At 44.9% G+C, this 19974-nt stretch overlaps 1 protein-coding gene across 1 annotated transcript in view; it reads left to right on the top strand.

Annotated features, from left to right (window-relative positions):
* LOC119379171 (vacuolar protein sorting-associated protein 51 homolog) overlaps positions 1–19174 on the top strand; it is a 32838-nt gene extending 13664 nt beyond the window's left edge. Inside the window, exons 13-19 of the mRNA XM_037648375.2 lie at positions 1930–2037; positions 2121–2213; positions 7152–7199; positions 13270–13617; positions 18042–18154; positions 18914–18992; positions 19072–19174. Of these exons, the coding sequence (XP_037504303.2) occupies positions 1930–2037; positions 2121–2213; positions 7152–7199; positions 13270–13617; positions 18042–18154; positions 18914–18992; positions 19072–19101 (819 nt within the window). The 3' untranslated portion in view covers positions 19102–19174. The remainder of the gene's footprint in view (positions 1–1929; positions 2038–2120; positions 2214–7151; positions 7200–13269; positions 13618–18041; positions 18155–18913; positions 18993–19071) is intronic.
* Positions 19175–19974: the final 800 nt, after the last annotated feature.

Below are 19974 nucleotides of genomic sequence, written 5' to 3'. Positions count from 1 at the left end.
TAGGCCAGCCGGACTTCTGCAGCCTATCGAGCCACCTCAACGGCCGTTCCAGCAAATTGGGATGGACTTACTGGGGCCGTTCCCGACGTCCAATACCGGAAACAAATGGATCGTCGTAGCTACCGACTACCTCACCCGCTACGCCGAGACAAGGGCCCTACCCAGAGGCAGTGCCGCCGAGGTAGCAAAGTTCTTCGTTGAGAACATCCTCCTGCGTCATGGCGCCCCAGAGGTCCTCATCACCGACAGAGGTACGGCGTTTACTGCTGACCTAACTCAGGCAATACTGAGATACAGCCAAACAAGCCACCGCCGGACCACAGCGTACCACCCACAGACCAATGGCCTCACCGAGCGGCTAAACAAGACCATCGCCGACATGCTGGCCATGTATGTCGACGTCGAACACAAGACGTGGGATGCCATCCTTCCGTATGTGACCTTCGCATACAACACGGCCATGCAAGAAACGACGCAAATGACGCCGTACAAGCTGGTCTACGGAAGGAGCCCGGCAACGACGCTCGACGCAATGCTACCAACCGCCACCGACGAAGACGACCTCGACGTTGCCGCCTATTTGCAACGCGCCGAAGAAGCTCGACAGCTCGCCCGCCTGCGCATCAAGAACCAGCAGAGGGTCGACAGCCGTCACTATAATCTTCGACGACGCCACATGGAGTACCAACCCGGTGACCGTGTGTGGGTCTGGACGCCGATACGCCGACGTGGGCTCAGCGAAAAACTTCTTCGGCGATACTTCGGCCCATACAAGGTGCTTCGACGTCACGGCGCTCTTGACTATGAGGTCGTCCCGGACGGCATTACGAACTCCCAGCGACGCCGCGCACGACCTGAAGTTGTCCATGTCGTGCGCCTTAAGCCGTTTTTTGCGCGTTAGCGAACCTGAGAACTCTACTTTTTCCTTTTTTATTGTAATTTATTTGTGTATGCACTTGTTTTTTCCTTTGCATGTTCTGTTGCAAGCATCGGGACGATGCTTTTTCAGAGGGGGGCAATGCCACGCTCGCTTCTTCTTTTATTTTGATGTGTTCGAGTTTGACCAGCAAGGACGGTTATCAACGCTCGACGCTGGTCGTGAAGCAGTGTTCGAGAAGCTTCACGATTTTAGTAGATCGCTTTGTTAAGATTGCGTGCCGCACGCGAATGTTCCAGCTTTGTCGAGAGATAACGCCGCCACCAGCGATATTGCTGGAAAGTTCCATAGCGCCTGTATAAAAGCCGACGCGCTTGACCGCTAGTCAGTTGATCGACGGACGACGCCCTGTCCGCCGCTATATTTGTACAGCGTGTATTGCTGTAGTTCTAGTTCTCATTTTCCGGCCACAAGTTCGGCCAAATAAACAGTTTCATCCTGCAAACGCCGACTGCTGTCTTCATCGACGTCACGACCACGTGACAATATTGAAAGTGGAGAGGGCAGGCAGATTTTGTTAATAGCAAAAATGACAACGTACAGATATGCAAAAAGATGTGTTTTCTGTTCCTTTATTTTTACCAGACAAGGATACCAATTGCGACAATATCTTGGGACTTTGAAAAAAACAGTCTTGTTTTAACTTTCCACAAAACACTCTCAGCTAATTTTTTTAGCGATACATGAAAGTTATCATTTACAAGGGTGTTCTAATAAATTAAGGTACAAGTAGGAATGCTGTGAAGTGATTAAAAAACAAAAACGCGGATATAGCGTTTAAACCTTTATCATCTCATGTAAGACTGTAGAGGCAAAATGGCTGGCATAATTGCTTGGCATGTACATGCTCACTGTAATATTAATATACCTATGTATAAAAGAAGCCAAATGTGCTTAAATTACTTTACCCATATTGCTTAATGCCTTTCAAGAGCTTCACTTTTTAGGTTTAGTTAACAGACATGTACTTGTACACCCCAAACTAACTGCAGGAGTTCTGCGAGACTGCTGGGGAGAAGAGTGGTGGTACTCCTCCAAGCTTGCTGCTACTACTGTCTCGGTTCAGTGTTGAGATGAAGAACACACTTGTGAGCCAGTTGGTAAGCGTGCAATTTGTGGGAAATACCACAGATAACTTCCTTTCTGGTTATATATTGTCACAATTGACTTTTTTTTTTTTCAGCTTGGAATGGCTGATGAGCAGTTTGGAATTCCTGATGCCAAAAGTTTGACACCAGCATCGCAGTTGATACAAGAAACCAGTGATGTGGCCCAGGTTATTGACATTTTTGTTTTATATTTGACATCAAGCTGAGGGGAACCTGGACAGCCAGATTTATTTAAGCAAACGACTTATTTCAGGGTGGGGGTAAAGGGCAAGCATAGTAAGATTGAACTCAATTATAAGCATCCTATGCAGCTGTACCTGCTATCTACTATTCCCTCATTTGAAGCAGTCATACTCAGTGGATGTTATGTGTGCATGGTCATTGCCTTTCTTGATAATCATTCATCTTTGATGGAATGGCTGACAACTCTGATGCATAATGCCTGTGGTCGCCAAGGTGCAATTTTACACTGCCTCTATCCAGCTAGATAATTAAAAACGCTTTCCTCCACGATCAGGGTCTTGGTACATGGCCTGTAATGACAGATGCAGAAGGCCACGAATGGGCTGGTATGATGAAAAATCATTTATAAGTTCTGACAGAAGTGATTATGCTGTTTCTGAAGTCCAGACCAGCTTTTCCAAAACCAACTGAGTTTCGCAGCTCCCCATAGACGCTTGCTCTCCGAAGTAGACACGGCGGCCGTTGCGAGAACTAGCGGCGCTGCAGTGCCATTTTGCATCACGCCTCGCACGCCGTCTGCTACAGCACCCATGTGCCCTATTGTCATCGCAGCTTCGTCAGCCGAGATTCGTCATTTAGACTTTTACAGCGGAGCTGTTAAGCTTGTCGTTATGCCGTTTCGCTTCGACAGAAAATGAACTGGCACGTGCATCTTCGTCCTCTTCTTCATCTTCTGCTTCGCTCCCAGAACATGTGCACCAGTTTGTCCGGCGTGGGATGCTATAACTCTGATGGGTGAGAGAACGAGTACAGAGAGAGAGAAAGAAAGAGATATAAAAAGAAAGATAAATCCTTGGCGAAAAAAGATTCTTGATGAGGCGGGATTCAAACCCAAGTACCCACGTTCCGAAGGCGAGCATCGTAACCACTCGGCTATCCAGGCATGCTAGCAGAGCATAACATAGCCTTGTATAGTGTAGTATAGTAAGGGGGTGGGAAATGGAAGTGAGGGTGAGGAGGAGGGAGAGGAGGGCAGAGATTAAAGAATAGCATAGAAAGAAAGAGAGAAAGAAAAGGAACAAAAACAGAAAGAAAGAAAGATAGAAGAGAGAAGATCAAAGAAATAATAGAAGGAAAGAGGAACTGAGAAATAGAGAGGGAAAGAGAAAGGGAAGAAAGAGATAAACGGAGACAAAAAAATGCATAGAAAAAATAGAGAGAAGAGAGAAAAATGAAGAGACGCAAAGAAGGCCGCCCAGGTCCGCACTTCATTCAGGCTTGGCACCACTAGTGCAAAGCTACCTTAATTTTTTTCAGTAACCTCAACTGTTTCAAAAAGCAAACATTTCACAAGCCTTGCTTCATAAACGTCAAAAGATAATCAATCTAGACTCATAATAATGGTATCAATCACATGTCTGGCTGTCTGCTTGCATGAATATCCACATGCTTCCAAACTGTGTTTAGCCCCGACGGCTGCTGACCCGAAAGTTGCAGGTTCGATCGCGGGCCCGGTGGTCGCATTTTCTATGGAGGCGAAAATGCTAGAGGCCTGAGTACTTAGGTTTGGCACCCAACACAAGTTGCCAAACACAGGATAGCTATCAATTCTCTGGCGAATTATGCTTCCCGCTTGAGAAAGGTGTACAACCCGAACGGTGGCTGATGAAGGTAGCCTGATTTGAATTCCCCAAGCTCCGTTAGGTGACTTGTAGTAAAGTTGGTCCCCATCTTCTCAAGTGTTGTGGGATCAGCGTTCAGAATCTCAAGATATTTCTAGCAGGTTCTCGCTGTAATATGAAGAAGTGATGACTGGTGTCCCTTTTGTAGCCGCTCATGCAGCCCGGTGCAGAAAGATGACATTCTTCAGCTGTGTCCCTGGCACACGTGCAAAATCGAAAGAACTGCTTCCCAAGCGATCACTGTTCGCAAACAATCACGCAAGGAAGCAAGCGAGCATGGAAAAATGGGGTATGCGTCGCGAGCGGCTACTCCTTGTGCGTCTCATCTCACGGTGGCAGGTGCGTGGCCTCTGCGATTAGCTCCGGCAACGTGCTGTTGAGAGAAACGGTGCGTTGCCAGAGCTAATCGCGGCGGCCATGGCAGGTGAAGCAAAATGGAAAAGCAGTGCCGTAAGTTCACGCATCGACCGCGTGTGCCGGCTCGCGAGCAGAGCTGCAAAACTGAATTGGTTCTAAAATTGTTGGTCCAGACTGAGTATACGTTTATTACCCCTGCCCTGGGCATTCCAGTTCTGTTTCTCTAGAGTGCCTGAAGTCTGTCCTCTCTCGTCTTTTAATTGTTCTCCACTTGCTGTTTTCCCAAGAAATAGGGTAAGCCAACCAGGCTCAGTCCAGATTAACCTGCCTACCTTTGTTTTTTCTTAGTTTTTTTTATGTTGTTCTCTTATTTGTTCCACATTATGCACTCAATGTGTACCTGTGTGTTTTATTGTTGCAGTGGTAGTGGTGTGTCTTGTGAGGCTTCATTTAATTGGTTATGACATGCATATCAGCACTATTGGCCGCGAGATCGAACAGAGTCGGCACCTAGAGGGGAGTGGACGAAACCCCGTGGTGTGGATGGCTTCTTGCATCGTCTGCTAGCCACACCGTGTTCTCATGTGTGCGTACATCTTACACGTCCTTAAAGGGCAGCTTATTCTGTGCCTACACGATATACACAAGCACTTCGCCTTCCGAGACTTGTATGCGCTCCATTAAGTCAGTGCATGCACGTGTCGGTATGGCGCTAGGTGTCGTCATCGTACTGTCCATTCGCCAAAATCATTTTATTGTGGATGCCACTTTGTCGTTCAATCACATTGCATAGTGCATTTGGCGTCGTCCTACACGAAAGAACTACTAAATGACGAGTGTGAATGTACAATTTTAGTGACAACGTCTCGTAAAGCGTTGGCGATTTCGAAATCTTTGATACCGCAAAGCATGAACTAGCGTCCTCAGAGGCCGGTTAGCGATAAAAAAAAAAAGACCTCAAGCCACGAATTTCTATAGCAACACACGTTTTCATGCAAATAGAAAAGCATAGTGCACAAAGTTCTACTTCATCTACTATGATTGCGCAGAAATACAGACTCTCTCTCTCTCTCTCTCTTTTTTTTTTTTTGTAGCCGCTAGAGCAGGAAGTAAATACCTAATTGGCTCAGTCGCGCAACACTATTTATATTGCTCTATAGGTAGGACATAAGTTATACACACGTAAATAAAGCGAGAAAAAACATCGAGCACAGTGCAAAACATGACTGTGACCGAAGGCCAACACCCCATTGATTGGCAGATTGTGCTTCTGTCACACGTAATAGGAACGTTAGGCCTGCTTCGTGCATTAATATGGAAATGGAGGGCGTATATATCACCATTAGGCTGCAGTCAATGCGCTTTATTCGTCGACAATTGAGTCAAACCGCCTACAATGAAGCGCCACTGCGTACATTTGTATGCGCACAGCCGACCGCATATCCACACTAACGCAGCGACGATGCTGCCACCTATAACCCGATCTTGCGACGAATAGGATTCCCTATGCTGGTGTCTGTGCTTCACAAAATAGAGCCAAAATATAGCACTTAATCACAAGTGGCACATCATGTATGGTGTGACTATTTCAATGAACATATGTTGCTAGCTTTTATAACAATAGTGCTACAAAAACATTTTTTTGTTACCTGCCTCTGGATCTCTGGATTTGAGTATCAAGATGCATATGTTTGCAAGTGTCTTGGCACCGTGTTCCCAATTGCATTGAGTGATGTTGATTCGTAGGATCTCAATGGTCCTGTAAATACTTGTGCTTTGAAACGTCAGAGTTGAACTAACATGATAAACATTTGTGCATGTACTTCTTGCTGATAGAAGAAGAAGTTTAAAGGCCCAAACACACTAGCGGAAACACTGCTGCAGCAGTGCGGCCACACCTACTGGCGGCAAGCTGCTGTGGCAGTCTAGCGAAAACTTGGAAACACCCCGCCTCCTGTAGAGTCTATGCGTTGGTGCTGCTCCTTCGTAATTCGTCTGCTAGCAAAGAAGCTGTGTCGTTATATTTATGATCTTGGATGTTTCTTCCACAAGTCATGTCAGGTAGTGATGACGACGTTGTTACCAATACGTCCATAATTATGCTTGTGTGCTCGCTTCTGCACTTCCGTTGTGGCACCACCACATTCAAAGGACGAGAAGGTGATACCAGGTGAAACCATGCTGGCGCAACCGAAACGTTGAAGGGCAGGACAGGGCTTTGCTGCCTCGGTTGCACATCAGAGACAAAGCTTACTTGTCATAGGGAATGAGATACTCACGCACAAGCTGTAAAAACATTTTCATTACTACACCTCGGTTTAAAACCTACGCGAAAATGAGCCTCCACATGAGTCTCCACATGCATGCAAACCCGTGTTGCATAGCGGCTCTGGAAGTGGGGGGGGGGGGGGGGGGGGGGAAGAGATCGCTGATGTAGCTTGGGTGGGGGAAAAGTGCTGGTGTGGCTTGAGGGGGGCAAGTGCCCCTTTTGCACCCCCTTGCCGACGCCCATGTGTGCGCGTTTTTCTGTTAGTGTGTTTGGGCCTTAATGGTTTTGTTTACACGCTGTGGTAGCTTGTGACTAGGGTATTGCGCTGCTAAGCTCAAGGATGTGGGCTCGATTGCCGTAGTGGCTGAATTTGGATGGGGGATAAAATGCAGAACACCCACATACTTAGGTTTAGGTTCACATTAAGGAATCCCAGTGGTTAAAATCTGCTTGGAGTCAGCCACTTTGGTGTACTTCATAATCCTATTGTAGTTTTAGCATGTAAAACCCTAGATTGTAAATTAATGGTTTTGTTTGTGATGTGAGTATAAGTACAGACTGGTGACCAAATTTACATTCTTTGCTTATATACATACTTTTTTCTGCTCTTGTAGACCCTCATCGACCAGTTTGTTCGTGTTCAAGGACTACTTATTTCTCAGGTGGGTATGGTATTTCTTGTACCTGATCTTACTTTAGGGCTTCTATGCAGCACGTAGCCACACAGTGCTTTTTCTGTGTTTGTTAAAATGGTGCATGACCTCCTACGTACTTCTTCATTTTGATTGCATAGCTTCTCATTGCTCATTTTTAGACAAAAAGATGAGCATTCCACATTACTGTTCCTCTGAAGTTTGTGTTATAGATTTTAATGGTGAAATTCATCTGAGCTCGCTGATTATTATGTGAGTTTGACCAGTGGAAATGAAAACACAGGGCAAAGGGAGAGAGACATGGACATAGTTATGTTATGCATTGTTCTAGTAAATATTGCTACATAACTAGGCTTGTGCGAATATTCGAACGAATATTACAGTATTTGAATTCGGTTCGAAATGAACTTCAGTTATTCTAAATTTTGAAGTATTCGAAAAAAAAAGTCACAGCTTCGCCGCAAGGGCGAAGCAATGAATGCGATAGCAAGAAACTAATGCTATACGAAGTGAGGCTCGCCAATGGATACTCTCAGTTTGAACAGCGCTCCTGTTGCAAAGGCGGCCAAAGCACCGAAGGAAACTAGAGTGCTTCAAGTGTCGAGCTGTGACACTTGATAGTTCGCGCTCATCTTCTGTTTGTTCGTTTAGCGGCGTCCCTTGAGCTCGAGTGACTTTCGTACGCTCCGTAACATGAGCGCGGACATCACGGTGAAAGCGTGAAACATCCCTCTTCCCCTCAGCACGAGAAAACCGTGCGAGCAGACAGCGGACGGGCAAGGTTCTCCCTGCGCAAACATAACAAGAAGCGAGCGCGCTCGCCGACGACTTTTAAATCCACCCGTCGTGCTCCTAACGCCATCTCGCTGGTAATGAAGAAACGCTTATAAGCGCCTAGCGTCTCTGAGTCCGTCCAGCGGTAAATGGTGTGTATATAACGCTCGCCGTTAGCTACGTGGAGGATCTGCGTTTCGTGGCGTAGTGGATAGCGCCACTCACTGCGGAGCAAGAGGTCCCTGGTTCGATTCCGCGCTTCGGAAGCATTTTTCTGAATTATTTTTCTTTGGGGCTTTTATATATATATATACATACTTATACATATACGGTGCATGACGGGCGACGGCGACGGCAAAATTCAGCCGAGACTGTGCATATAATTGCTATCGCAATAATAAATGAATAGACAATATTATAAACCGCATGTAACCCCCTGTAAAGGTGTTTCACTGCAGTGGAGGGTGCTATACAGTGAATACACCTATCCAGGGGGAATCCGCACTACCGCGAAACCCCCTTCAAGGTTAAATGAACAAATTACCCTCACATTGATTCATCATTTCTTAAGTTTAAAAGCTCGTTATACCGGCTTATATGCTCTAAGTATAGTAATTTTAAAACGTAACGTATTTTACAGGTTATCACTTGCATTCTACTGAAAGTCAAATCCTGCTACTATTCAAAGTGGCATCCACTTCCCTTTGAACCAAAAAGGACAATATTTGCATGTGCCTTGTTTCAATTTTATAAAAATATTGTGCAGGTTAGTTGGGTCATGACAAATAAGCTCATTTCTTGAGTAATATGTGATATATACTATTCAAATTTGATTTGAAATTATTCGACCAAATCACTATTCGCTTTGAATTCACTTCGAACCTAAAATTTACTATTCGCACAAGCCTATACATAACAGTAGCAGTTGACGGCAAGCACTTCGTTTATTGCAGATTAAGAAAGCGTCAAGAGAGACTGGTGCGAGGTGTTCCTTTTAGACAGTGCTGCATGCGTATGCAGTTGTTGGTACATCTGTATATCTGTAGTCATATTTGTCACTGAAGCCCTCAGTATGCAGAAGTTGTCACATCTATTAAAAATTGCATCATCAGAGATGTTCTTAGAAACATCTATGCCCTGTCAAGTGCGAGTCTTTCCATGACAACCCGATGTCAGCAGAGTATGCATTGACCACTCAAGGCTGAGAGCTAACATCTCACAATAGTTTTTCGAAGATATCGAGTAGATGGATGGTATATGCTTGTTTTCCAAAAGCAGGTTATTCTTTCATGCTTTTCTGAGAGAGACAAATGTTCTTGGCTTTAGTTAGCATTACAGGATCGTTGATTGGAACATTTAATAAACATTTCAATAGGGCATCTTTGAAATTATGTGGCATGATATTACCATTAGTTTAGATAATTGTTTTTCACCTATTTTAGCCCTTCTCTTTCTTCTTCGGAATGGTCAAGATCTTTAACTTTTCTGTGCTGCAAAGCCATGATTGCTTGCATGCTGTAACTCGAAATAATTGCATCCACAAGCCAGAAGGGAAGAGAAACCCAAGATACAAATTAGGCACTGGACTGATTTGCCGTGTCGTGTTGCGTGTGCTATGCAGCCGTCTTCCTTCGCCTGTCACACAGGAAACTACTGTATTTTGTGTTTTTCACAGGCGAGTACAAAATTATGTGCTTAGAGTCATGATGGCCATGAAATGCAGCATTGTTTTTTAAGCGTGTAAACTTCAGCAGCAGTTATAATATTTTGTATGACAGAGTGGCACATCCTCATTCAGTCTCTGCAACCCTCTAATGTTCGGTCAAGAGGCTCCAGGCTGGCTCTGCTTCTTACTGTGATCTTTTTCTTCACTTTATATTGCCACGTGCATTTAAAGGAAGCAAGAAAGACTGCAATGTGTTATCGGACTCTTTATCCGTTCCTTGTTATCAAGCGTAGCCGTTCGCGAGCCTGAAGCCCGAATGTGACGTAAGGACCAGATAAGCGATTGCGGCATACGGCCCCCAGACAGTCTGACGCCCGCCGTTCGGCCACGCGGTCGTCTACCGTCCTCGTGTGATTCCTCCACTTTACTTTAGGGCACAAGCTAGCCCAATAAAACGCTCCATAAGTTTATTGCCGACGTAGTCGCTGTGTTTTGTCTATCTGGGCGCCGGCCAGCGCGCCGTCACTTACGTGACAATATGATGTCATCTTTGTGTCTTTTGTTTGGATGCTGTATGTACTATTTGTCATTTCAAAGGTAACTTCAAGGATTTACTCTGGCACGTACCTTAAAAAGTTTTCAAGCATAGGGGTGTCATCTGGAGAAACCCTGTAAGTGGTCACCAAGTTGACCATGCCATGGTGAGCATGTCTCGAAATGCCCAGCTGTTTTGTTGCATTGAAGAGTGTGCTTCAAGTGTGACGGTTTTATTCAAGCAGAACATGTGCTACCCACTCTTGTAGTTGCAGTAGGTGACAAGGGTATGCATGGAATGCACAACCTCCCATATGCATGTGCAGTGGCTGTCATGTTGTACAATTCTAAAAGTTGTCTAGGTGTTGTACTATTCTGCATCACCTTATGAAGCAAGTGAGCACTAAGCTGACTCATCACCACCGCCACCATCAGTGCTCTTGTCTGTCTGAGTTCGTGTTAAACATTATTTGCCACTCAAGAAACAGAGATTTGGTATTTAGTAGGGGTGTGCGAATATTCGAAATTTCGAATATTTTTCGAATAGTGTTTCCTATTCGATTCGATTCGCACTGAAATTTTACTATTCGAACTATTCAAACTTCCCAAAGACAAGTACAGTCAACGTCAGATTAAGTTACCCCTTCAGATTTTCAATATGCTTTACCTCATCACACCCCTGCATTGCGGCAAAGCTGCCTTTCAAACTCCGCTACAATCGCAAATGTATTAACTCAAGAAAACACTGGTTCCAACATGGAGATGAAAGATGTGGCAGAGGTGGGGGCTCAATTAATGCTGTTTTGGACCGAAAATTTGGGCAGAAAGTCCGAAAAATTGGACGCCGAAGCTTTTTAGCATCCAAAATTTCAGATGTTATTATATATCGTTGTCTACGAGGCAGATTTGTAACTCCGGACTTGAAGGGAGCACACCTTTGTCCGCCACATCAGTTGGGCTTCCACAGAAGTTGAAAGAGGAGGAGAGGCTGAGGAAATGGCATCTTTGCCTACCACATGTAAAGTGTTGTTGGCAACACTTTGGTTGCACCAAATCATGTACATGAATACAATTCGGCCTCTACATTGCGCTTTAACCTAGCGAAAAGAAACACTTTCATGTTGCTATATCATCAGGATATGCTTAGGAATCCTCTCCAACTTTTTTTTTCTTCGAAGTATTCGAAAAATATTCGATTCCATTCGCACTCACACTTCGATATTCGAATTCGCTTCGCACCCAAAATTTTGCTGTTCGCACAGCCCTAGTATTCAGGGATGTTCTGCCATGTTGTGATTGAACAGGGGAAGGCCCTTGGATCATTGTGTACTAGTTGTGCCACAGCCCAAGATAATTTCCAGGGATGCCACTCAAAAAGTATCCAAATATTTAGGGGTGTTTGTCACTGTTGTGATTGTTAGGTATGTCTAAAAACCACATTTGTGCATCTACGTGTTATCTTGGTGCTTACCACTCGACACGACGTCAAAGGTTGAACATAAGACATCAGTGTCGATGAATGCATTTAATACTTGCTTTTTCATATAGATTAGGGATTGAAATTTTTAATTTTTTTTCTGTATGTATTCATCGCCTATAGCATGCAATAGATGCTCTTGCAAGCAAAACTTTGGAGACTGCAGTGGAGCAAATAACTTGAATTTTCTTCTGGTACAGCTGCGCAGCCAGGATTGGAATGTGGAGTGCACTACAGCTCAGACCACTTATGTAACCGCTTACAGTGCAGTACCGGCTATAATGCGGTTTTTTCTGACTCCCGTTTACTCTCCCATAGAACTCCATGTATACGCATACCGCTTATTGTGCAGACCCCCGAGATGAAAGACCGGTTATAATGCGGCTGCCGGAACATTCTCAGAGATGCGAGGGTGCGAGCGTGCTTCTCAGCGGAGATGCGCCCGCGGGGGAGAGAGCGGCGACGGCATTACAAAGGAGGAGGGGACGCGGAACGAACGAACAAGGAGCCGGGGGGAGAAAAAAAAAAGGGATGGCTGTGGGGGAAAGCAGCCCGGCGCAGGTGCGTGGTGTGAGGAGGGGGAGCGGTTGCGCGGCCGACGGAGAAGCCTTTGCCCCCTTCGGCCGCTTGACATGCGCGCTTCGTCGTTGCTTCGTCGTAGAGCGCAGATATCGCGCGTGCAACCTCGATTCCCCCGCAAGTAACAATGCTTTTAGACGCGATTGAGCTTTCGCCTTTGCCACCAACAGGCGGACTTACAAGCTTGAAAGACTTTTTCAGGATAGTTGCCGCGGCTGTTCTCCCGATCGCGAACCGAAACTTCGTTTCACGCGTGATGCCCTCGGTTTAGCTCGCGAGTGCGATCTCTTCTACTCCCGATCTCCGTGTTGCCTAGGGCAAGCTTCTCGCGGTGGCATGCCAAGTTGCAACGCGCACGCTAGGCCTAACGAGCGCTAGCTGCCATGTCGGCGGCCGCGGACTACAGAAGTTGCGGTCTGGTGCCGAGTCAGTGAAACATTTTGCAATTGTTGCATTTAGAAGGGGTGACTTACATCTTTTACGAAAACGTGGGCGTTCGTGTGAAGCACTCGAGTGGTGGTTTGTGGTCGCCACCGTTTTCGACATCGCGGACGCGCAGTGTGTTACCGCGGCGACTTCCCGTGACGGCGCATTTTTTCCGCGTTCGTTATGTCGGCACCGCAGGTCCGCAGACGCTAACAGTTCAACATTTTCAAATGTAAGCAGATGCAAACTTACGCCCCAGTCGCATGCCGCGATAGTCGGAATCGCGCGCCTGCCTGTTGGTCATGTTTTGTACACGTGCAACTTTTCAAAAATGTTGTTTTGGTTATAGTGCGGTACCGCTTATAGTGCGGATATTCGCGACTCCGGTGACTTACGTTATAAGCGGTCTATGCTGTATTCGAACACAGATAGGCGAGTTACACCACTCTGTTTGAGACTGCGTGCATAGGCTGTGAAATAAAAGGTTTTTCATGGCACCAGTGGCATCCAAACTTTTGATTGCAATAGTACGTTTTCGTTCTTTATTTTTTATTCCTAACTTTAACATGGTCTAACGTACCAGCACTTGTGGTGCCGATTTCACTTGGTGGGCGTTCATGCAGATGCTGCGGAAGAGTGTGGAAGCAAGGGACTGGATGAATGCTCTTGAACCTCGTAATGTGCGGGCTGTGATGAAGCGTGTAGTGGAAGATGTGACAGCTGTGGACGTACGTGTGGGCCAGCTGTATGAGGAAGGTGCTCGCAATGAGCGGAGCAGTGATTCAAGCCGTCGCACCTACCCGTACAGTGCCTCAGGTCGTGCCCATTGGACTGCCCGGTGGCCCTCAAGTGTTGATCATAGCTTATTGAGCAACATTCAGAAACTATTTTCGGAAAAGATAGACATTTTCACCACAGTGGAATTCTCCCGTGTATCTGTCATGACTGGCATCATCAAAATTGGCCTCAAGGTAAGCCTGAGAAATCGAACTCCTTAAGAATACTTTGAACCTCATTAACCATTTCACATCATGTTTCGTGCTTTAACAAGATCCTTTGCTGAATATGGCAACTTCTTCAGCCATATCTTGTCAGTTTTGTTTTTTCGCCGCAGTTTTACGTAAATTTGACAGGCTGGTAATGTGAGACTAGACTTGCAATAAAAATTTTATTGGTGTGTCTAGCAGTTGAGGAGATTTTGCTCAATTGAGTAAATTGGATAAAGTTGGCAAGTGTTATTGGGCTGTCATTAACTTCTTTCTTTTTTTCCTTTTTTTTTGCACATAGTGTACGTGACTATCCAACTACCTTGATGAAACCGAAACCACTGTGTTTATGCTGCACTTAGGTCATGTTGGCTTCTTGCAGTGGTGTCAGTATTGGTTGAGATAGAAACAGCATTGCTATCTTATAGGACAATTTAAGAGTAAAATACCTATGTTGGGGGGTTTTACATGCCAAAATCACAATCTTATACTGAGGCACATCATATTGAGGACTCCATATTGTACTTTTAATCACCTGGGGTTCTTTAAAGCGCACGTGAATAAATATACGCGAGTGTTTTTGCATCTTTCCCACATCAAAATGCTGCTGCCACAGCCGGGATCGAACCCATGACCTTGAGCACAGCTGTGCAACACCAGTAGCTGCTAAGTTCCTGTGATGTTTGCAAATTTGGCAGGTTGGTAGCAGTTCATCTGCAACAGCAAAACTTTCAGCAGGGACAAGTAAAAGGACAGTTGTGGGCATATTTGCTGTGTTCTTTTGCTTATGCCTGTCGTAAGTGGTTTGTTGAAATGGAGCACTGCCAACTTTTGAGCAGCAGCAGACCCACAGGACACACAGTGTGTGCTCTTCATTCTGTTTGATGCTGTTATGCCTTAATGAAGCAGCAGTGGCATTCATTATCAGTTGACAAAGCTTGTTGGATCTAACATTTCTTTTCCACTGCTCTCATTGTGAGTATGATTCTGATTGTTAAAGTTGCTGTTTTACAGAGCAAGTTGTCAGCACAGTTCTTTTTCTATTAGTAGAAATTGTTCTCGTATTCCTATTTTAGCATAAAATTGTATACTATTCATGAAATATATACGAGTTTAGTTTCTCATCAGCAAGACAAACTTATATTTCAATGAGGTAATTGTTCATGTATAGCAGCTTGAAAGTTGCTAAGGTTTAGCCTTGGGCTGGTTGGTTCATGGTTGCAAAAGCAGGGGAAACAGCGCTGTGGTCATCCTTTCTTCATCTTGTTTTCCATAAAAAGTTTGGCATTGTTTTCCTCCTTTTGCAAGCTTGAAATTATCATACCTCACATTTTATTGAGGGGCACAAGTGAATTTTAATTTTGGATGTATGTTGTAGACCACATTGTATTCTTTACAACTGCACCTATTTGTCAGTACGCACACCTCTAATCTAGTATTTATAAAATTAATGACTAAAGGAGATAGATGGCAACTGCATAGGTGCTTTGGCTAGCCTAGAGTCAATAACACATTAGCGGATTGATAACATTATATTTTATTGCAGTAGCAATTATACGGATACTCTAAATGAAAATTTGTTGTCCTTGTGATGTTCTGTACTAAGTCATAGCGTCATAAGATCCCATTGCACCCTAGGCACCTCTGTAGGATGTAGGAAATGTGTGCAAGGGAACGTGCTGCCTTTGCACGTTAGGCAAGAGGGGAGATTGGATTGAGGCGATTGCACCTCTTGGTGTAGGGAGAAGATAAGCACATGCCAGAAAAGTGGGGTTGTGGGTTTCATCAGTGCTGTGTGGTCTGGAATGGAGGTATGGTTTAAAAAGCACGGCACATCATTGAAGTACATTGGGGGTGCAGGTGAAGCATGCATCTTTTACTCTAGCCGGCCAAACTAGGAATGACATGGCCATTGCACCTTGCAATGAGGGGTCATGCATTACCTCAAAGCGAGAGGTGATGTGACATGTTTGCTCACTTCTGTTTGCGCTGTTTGCCCCGCCACGGTGGTCTAGTGGTTATGGCACTCGACTACTGACCCGGAGGTCGCGGGATCGAATCCCAGCCACGGTGGCTGCATTTTCGATGGAGGTGAAAATGTTTGAGGCCCGTGTTTACTGCAAAATGTTTACTGCAATATGTAGGGCCTCTAAAACTATGAACATTACTTTTTATAGTTCTCTAATGCATTACTTTTGCTATCAGTGCTTTACCTTATGGGCAAAATTGTGACTTTGTATTGGCAGCTTTGAAATTCAGTGCAATTGATCCTGGTTCCATTTTCACAGAGAGTGTTCTTACACCTTGTTTATGCCTCTGTGGCTTCAAAAACAAAATGCTGTGTTAAGCTGTTTATTGGACGGCACTTAGCAACAATGCGCAATGGCGACAGTCAAGGCAAAAGCACGGACTCTGAGCGCAAGCGGCGTTCAGAAGAGGACGATCCCCTAGAAGCCGCTGGAGAGCCCAACCGTTAAACAGTACCAAGGCTTCGCCACAGCTGGAATAAACAAACAGCGGCATCAATTCTTAAAAGCAGCATGCCTATCAATAGCTTAATGGAAACTTTGCTTCAGCTCTTTTTAGTGTGGCCTCTTGCGAAGTGCACCTCAGTCTTGATGGTGCCTTGATTTATTGCTTGGGAGTGAATTCAGAACTGTGCAGTGAGTTCCGGCACAGTGGAATGTGCTGCATTAATACGTTAGAGTGAAGTAGTTTGTGAGCTGGCATGTTGCATAGATTCTAGAAATGACACTCCATCTCAGATGCTGGTCTCCATCATAGGCTCGATGAGAGACCTTATTCAAGAAAAAAAGCCCTGTGACAAGTGCTTTACAGGGTTCTCATTGTTTGCCTTCATTTTGTATGTTGCTATGGTGCTGAGACAACCTGATAAAACCTGTACATGCTGAAGGCATTGTGCAGCTCTGTAGCACCCACTGCAATTAACATTAGCAGCACTTCAATCATTATTGCTTTGTTCAAATCTGTCAAGATTATGGGAATTGCAAAGGTTTGGGTAGAAGCAGAATAAAGCTACAGTACTCACGGATTGAAATGTGACAATTTAGAGTTAAGCAGTGCACATATTTTTATTTCCACTGTCTTCAGTTCGTGTCATATCGGTGTAATTTTGATCTGAACACTTACATCAAAGCCAACATTACTTTTATGGACCATATTTATAGCGACATGATGCAGCTATCTAGAGCAATTGCACATACCAGTTGTTATACTAAATAAAAGTTGCGATGTCGCATTTCAATCCTTGAGCACTGTATAGGACATAAGAAAGGAACTTAAAATGGCATTGGGCATGTAAAAGTTGTTTATGTCTTCTCCCTCTCATATACTGTTTGTACTCATCATGAACCAACCAGCGTGCATGTGTTTGCTTTTGGAATACAAAGCAGCAATTTTTACCCTAATTATTTTTATAAATTCGTGTGCAAATGTGTGCAAGATCCATAAATGTGCTGTGTGGGGTGTGGATCGAACTTATGTAAATAGATGAATGAGGCATAACATTGTTTGAGTATTAACTTAAGAAATAAAAATGAGAAAGAAAGTGCTACAGTGATATACTCTGTTCCAGAAGTTCCGTGCAGCAGAGCCAAGGCTACACGACCCTCGAGCGCAGGTTGTTGCGAAGCGAGATGTAGTGCCCCATATACGTAGCCCGTTGTTTGTCCTCATGACTTTTGCAAGCGGTCTCGTCGGAAGATTTTTACTTGAAGGCTTCTCTGCGTGTTGTAGCTGTGATTTGTATGACGATTTTGTCGCATTTTCTGTATAAAACAATTTTTGTGGCTCCATGATACTGAAGAAAGAGTTCTTGCTTGTACGTGTTATAACATGCAAATGACGAAAGAAATAACGCTGTTGTGGCTCGTATGTGTTATGTTTTTACTTATAAAGCACGAAGGAATGGTACGACACTGTCTAAACATTTATGAGTAGTCCGCACAGCCCGAGCGTCCACAGCACCGCGGAGGACCCAGTCTTGGGTTGTGATTAGTCCGCGGTGGCAGATTTGGTCACTCCTTAGACAAAATGGCGGCGCCTGGCTCACCTGTGCGATATCGTGCGATATTACCTGTGTGATATCACACGCGCGCTTTTACGGTGCTGAGGAGAATATTTAACCGCTTTCACAATTACAGCTCATCTCACTGCGCAGTTGCACAGTGTCCCGAGACGCTCTTGCCGCTTTCGCTGCAGCGCTCGCCGCTAGCAGATGGCAGGGCGCGGAAGGACACACTTAGATGTGCTCGCCCTCCTGATTGGTTGAGAAGGCCTGTAGCTTCCACAGTGCTGCACGGAACTTCTGGAACAGAGTATAGTTACCTTGTTTTGCATCGTCAGCACAACACACTTTTACTGCATTAAACTTTCTCTCTGCGGTGCAGACATTTCTGGAGTGTGTGCGTTTGAAGACATTTAGTCGATATGGGTTGCAACAAGTTCAAGTGGACACACACTACCTCCAGCTCTACCTGTGGCGGTTCGTCAGTGATGAAAAGTAAGCCTTTTGTTTGGTACTTTCTGTGGTGGTTGTCGAAACTCATCATAATGTACGCATCCATCGCAAAAATACCTTCATTACAATAAGTGCAATATTTGTTGTAACCATTTATTCATTACATGGTGATATTGCCCTGAATTATTTATTGATGTTGTTTTATCTGTATTCAGTATACTGATGCACACACGGCAAGAAAAGTTTTCAAAGCTCGAGATTTGTGAAAAAGCTGAATTTCTGCTTGGCTTGGTAACGTAGCCTCTCTTTCAAAGTTGCCCGCCACGGTGGTCTAGTGGTTATGGCGCTCGACTGCTGACCCGAAATTCGCGTGATCGAATCTTGGCCGCGGCGGCTGCATTTCCGATGGAGGCGAGAATGTTTGAGGCTCGTGTACTTAGATTTAGGTGCACGTTAAAGAACCCCAGGTGGTCGAAATTTCCAGAGTCCTCCACTACGGCGTCTCTCGTAATCATATCGTGGTTTTGGGACGTTAAACCCCAGATATTATTATTATTATCTCTTTCAAAGTTTCAGCCGGTAGTTGTTCTCGTGACCTATATGCTTATTCATTAAATTTGAAGGCTCGTACATTAATCTGAAGGCTCGTACATCAAATTTTCTGTTGTACGTCCTGTGAACTTTTTTTGCCGGGTGTATTACTGCATACTAGAGCAACTGAAGGGAAGGCCAGAAAAGAAATGCTTTTATTTGCTGGCTTCGAAAAATAGAACAACAGCTCAGTTGTTTGTTTCACTTCAGCCTGGTGCATGTGTTGCTGGATGAACTGATGGGCAGTGCAATTCATCGTTGCTTTGACCCGATGCTGATGGAACCCAGTGTGAGTAGCACTTTCTCAGCTTTGACCAGACAAGGTGCCTTAAGCCAATTTCATCATCTGTGCTTTGTTTTCTCCGCAGGTTGTTGAAGTTATCTGTGAAAGAGGTTGAATGTCTCTTCTATTTTAGTGTCACTGGACAAAGAGTTTACTAGGCCTAACAAATAAAAAAAATTTTCACTTTGTGTTACTGTTTTGGTCTTAACTGTTTCTGTGACCTCTGGATGATTCTACCCCAGTGTTTCTTTCTGTGGGTGCTCTTAATTAGACTTTTTTGTCAGGTAAGAAAGGTCTGGAAAGCTGTGCACAACAAAGGATAGGGCATTGCTGGCACAGGCAAGGGCTAGTGCAGACATGTCTGTGGAGAGTACGCTTCACTGGGAATCTCGACAACGTTAGCCCTCTGTGAAAGTCTGATGAGATGCTCATTCGGTGGTCTTTGAGTGCAATGGTGTTTTTCCACCAGCCCACACATCAGCACTGCCTACCGTGTTTGGTTTCGGGCTGGAGGAAAGGTGTGATGTGTAAGTGCTGATGTCTTGAGCGCTGGCGATGACTGCCGTGAACTTTGCAGGATGGTGCTTTTTGTTGATTTTACATGAACAAAAGTTTTGATTTTTTACCAATTTTTCTGTGGCCATGCTGCTTTTGGGCACAGAACAACGATGACCCATTGCAAAGGGCAAGACAACAATCACCATTGCCTCCGTTCTGGCCTGTGTGAGCTTTAGTATGAGCTGGTGTGGTGCTGCTTGAGATTGTTGCCTGTTGCGTCATGTTTGAGCAATACGGGTGTGTTTCAGCTTTTTCTGTGAAATTGTCTTGCATGGAAATTGGGGAACCACTGGGTATTCTTAAGCCCCAGTAATAACTACAGAAGGCAATTTAACAGCTCTAGGATGCAGGGGCGTAGCCAGAAATTTTTTCGGGGGGGGGGGGGGTGGTTCAACCATACTTTACGTACGTTCGTGCGTGCGTTCGTATG

The sequence above is a fragment of the Rhipicephalus sanguineus genome, chromosome 1 (assembly GCF_013339695.2).
Source record: "Rhipicephalus sanguineus isolate Rsan-2018 chromosome 1, BIME_Rsan_1.4, whole genome shotgun sequence".
In the NCBI taxonomy this organism is placed as follows: Eukaryota; Metazoa; Arthropoda; class Arachnida; order Ixodida; family Ixodidae; genus Rhipicephalus; species Rhipicephalus sanguineus.
The sequence above is the reverse complement of the archived record's forward strand: the minus strand, read 5'-3'. Positions and strand labels throughout refer to the sequence as shown.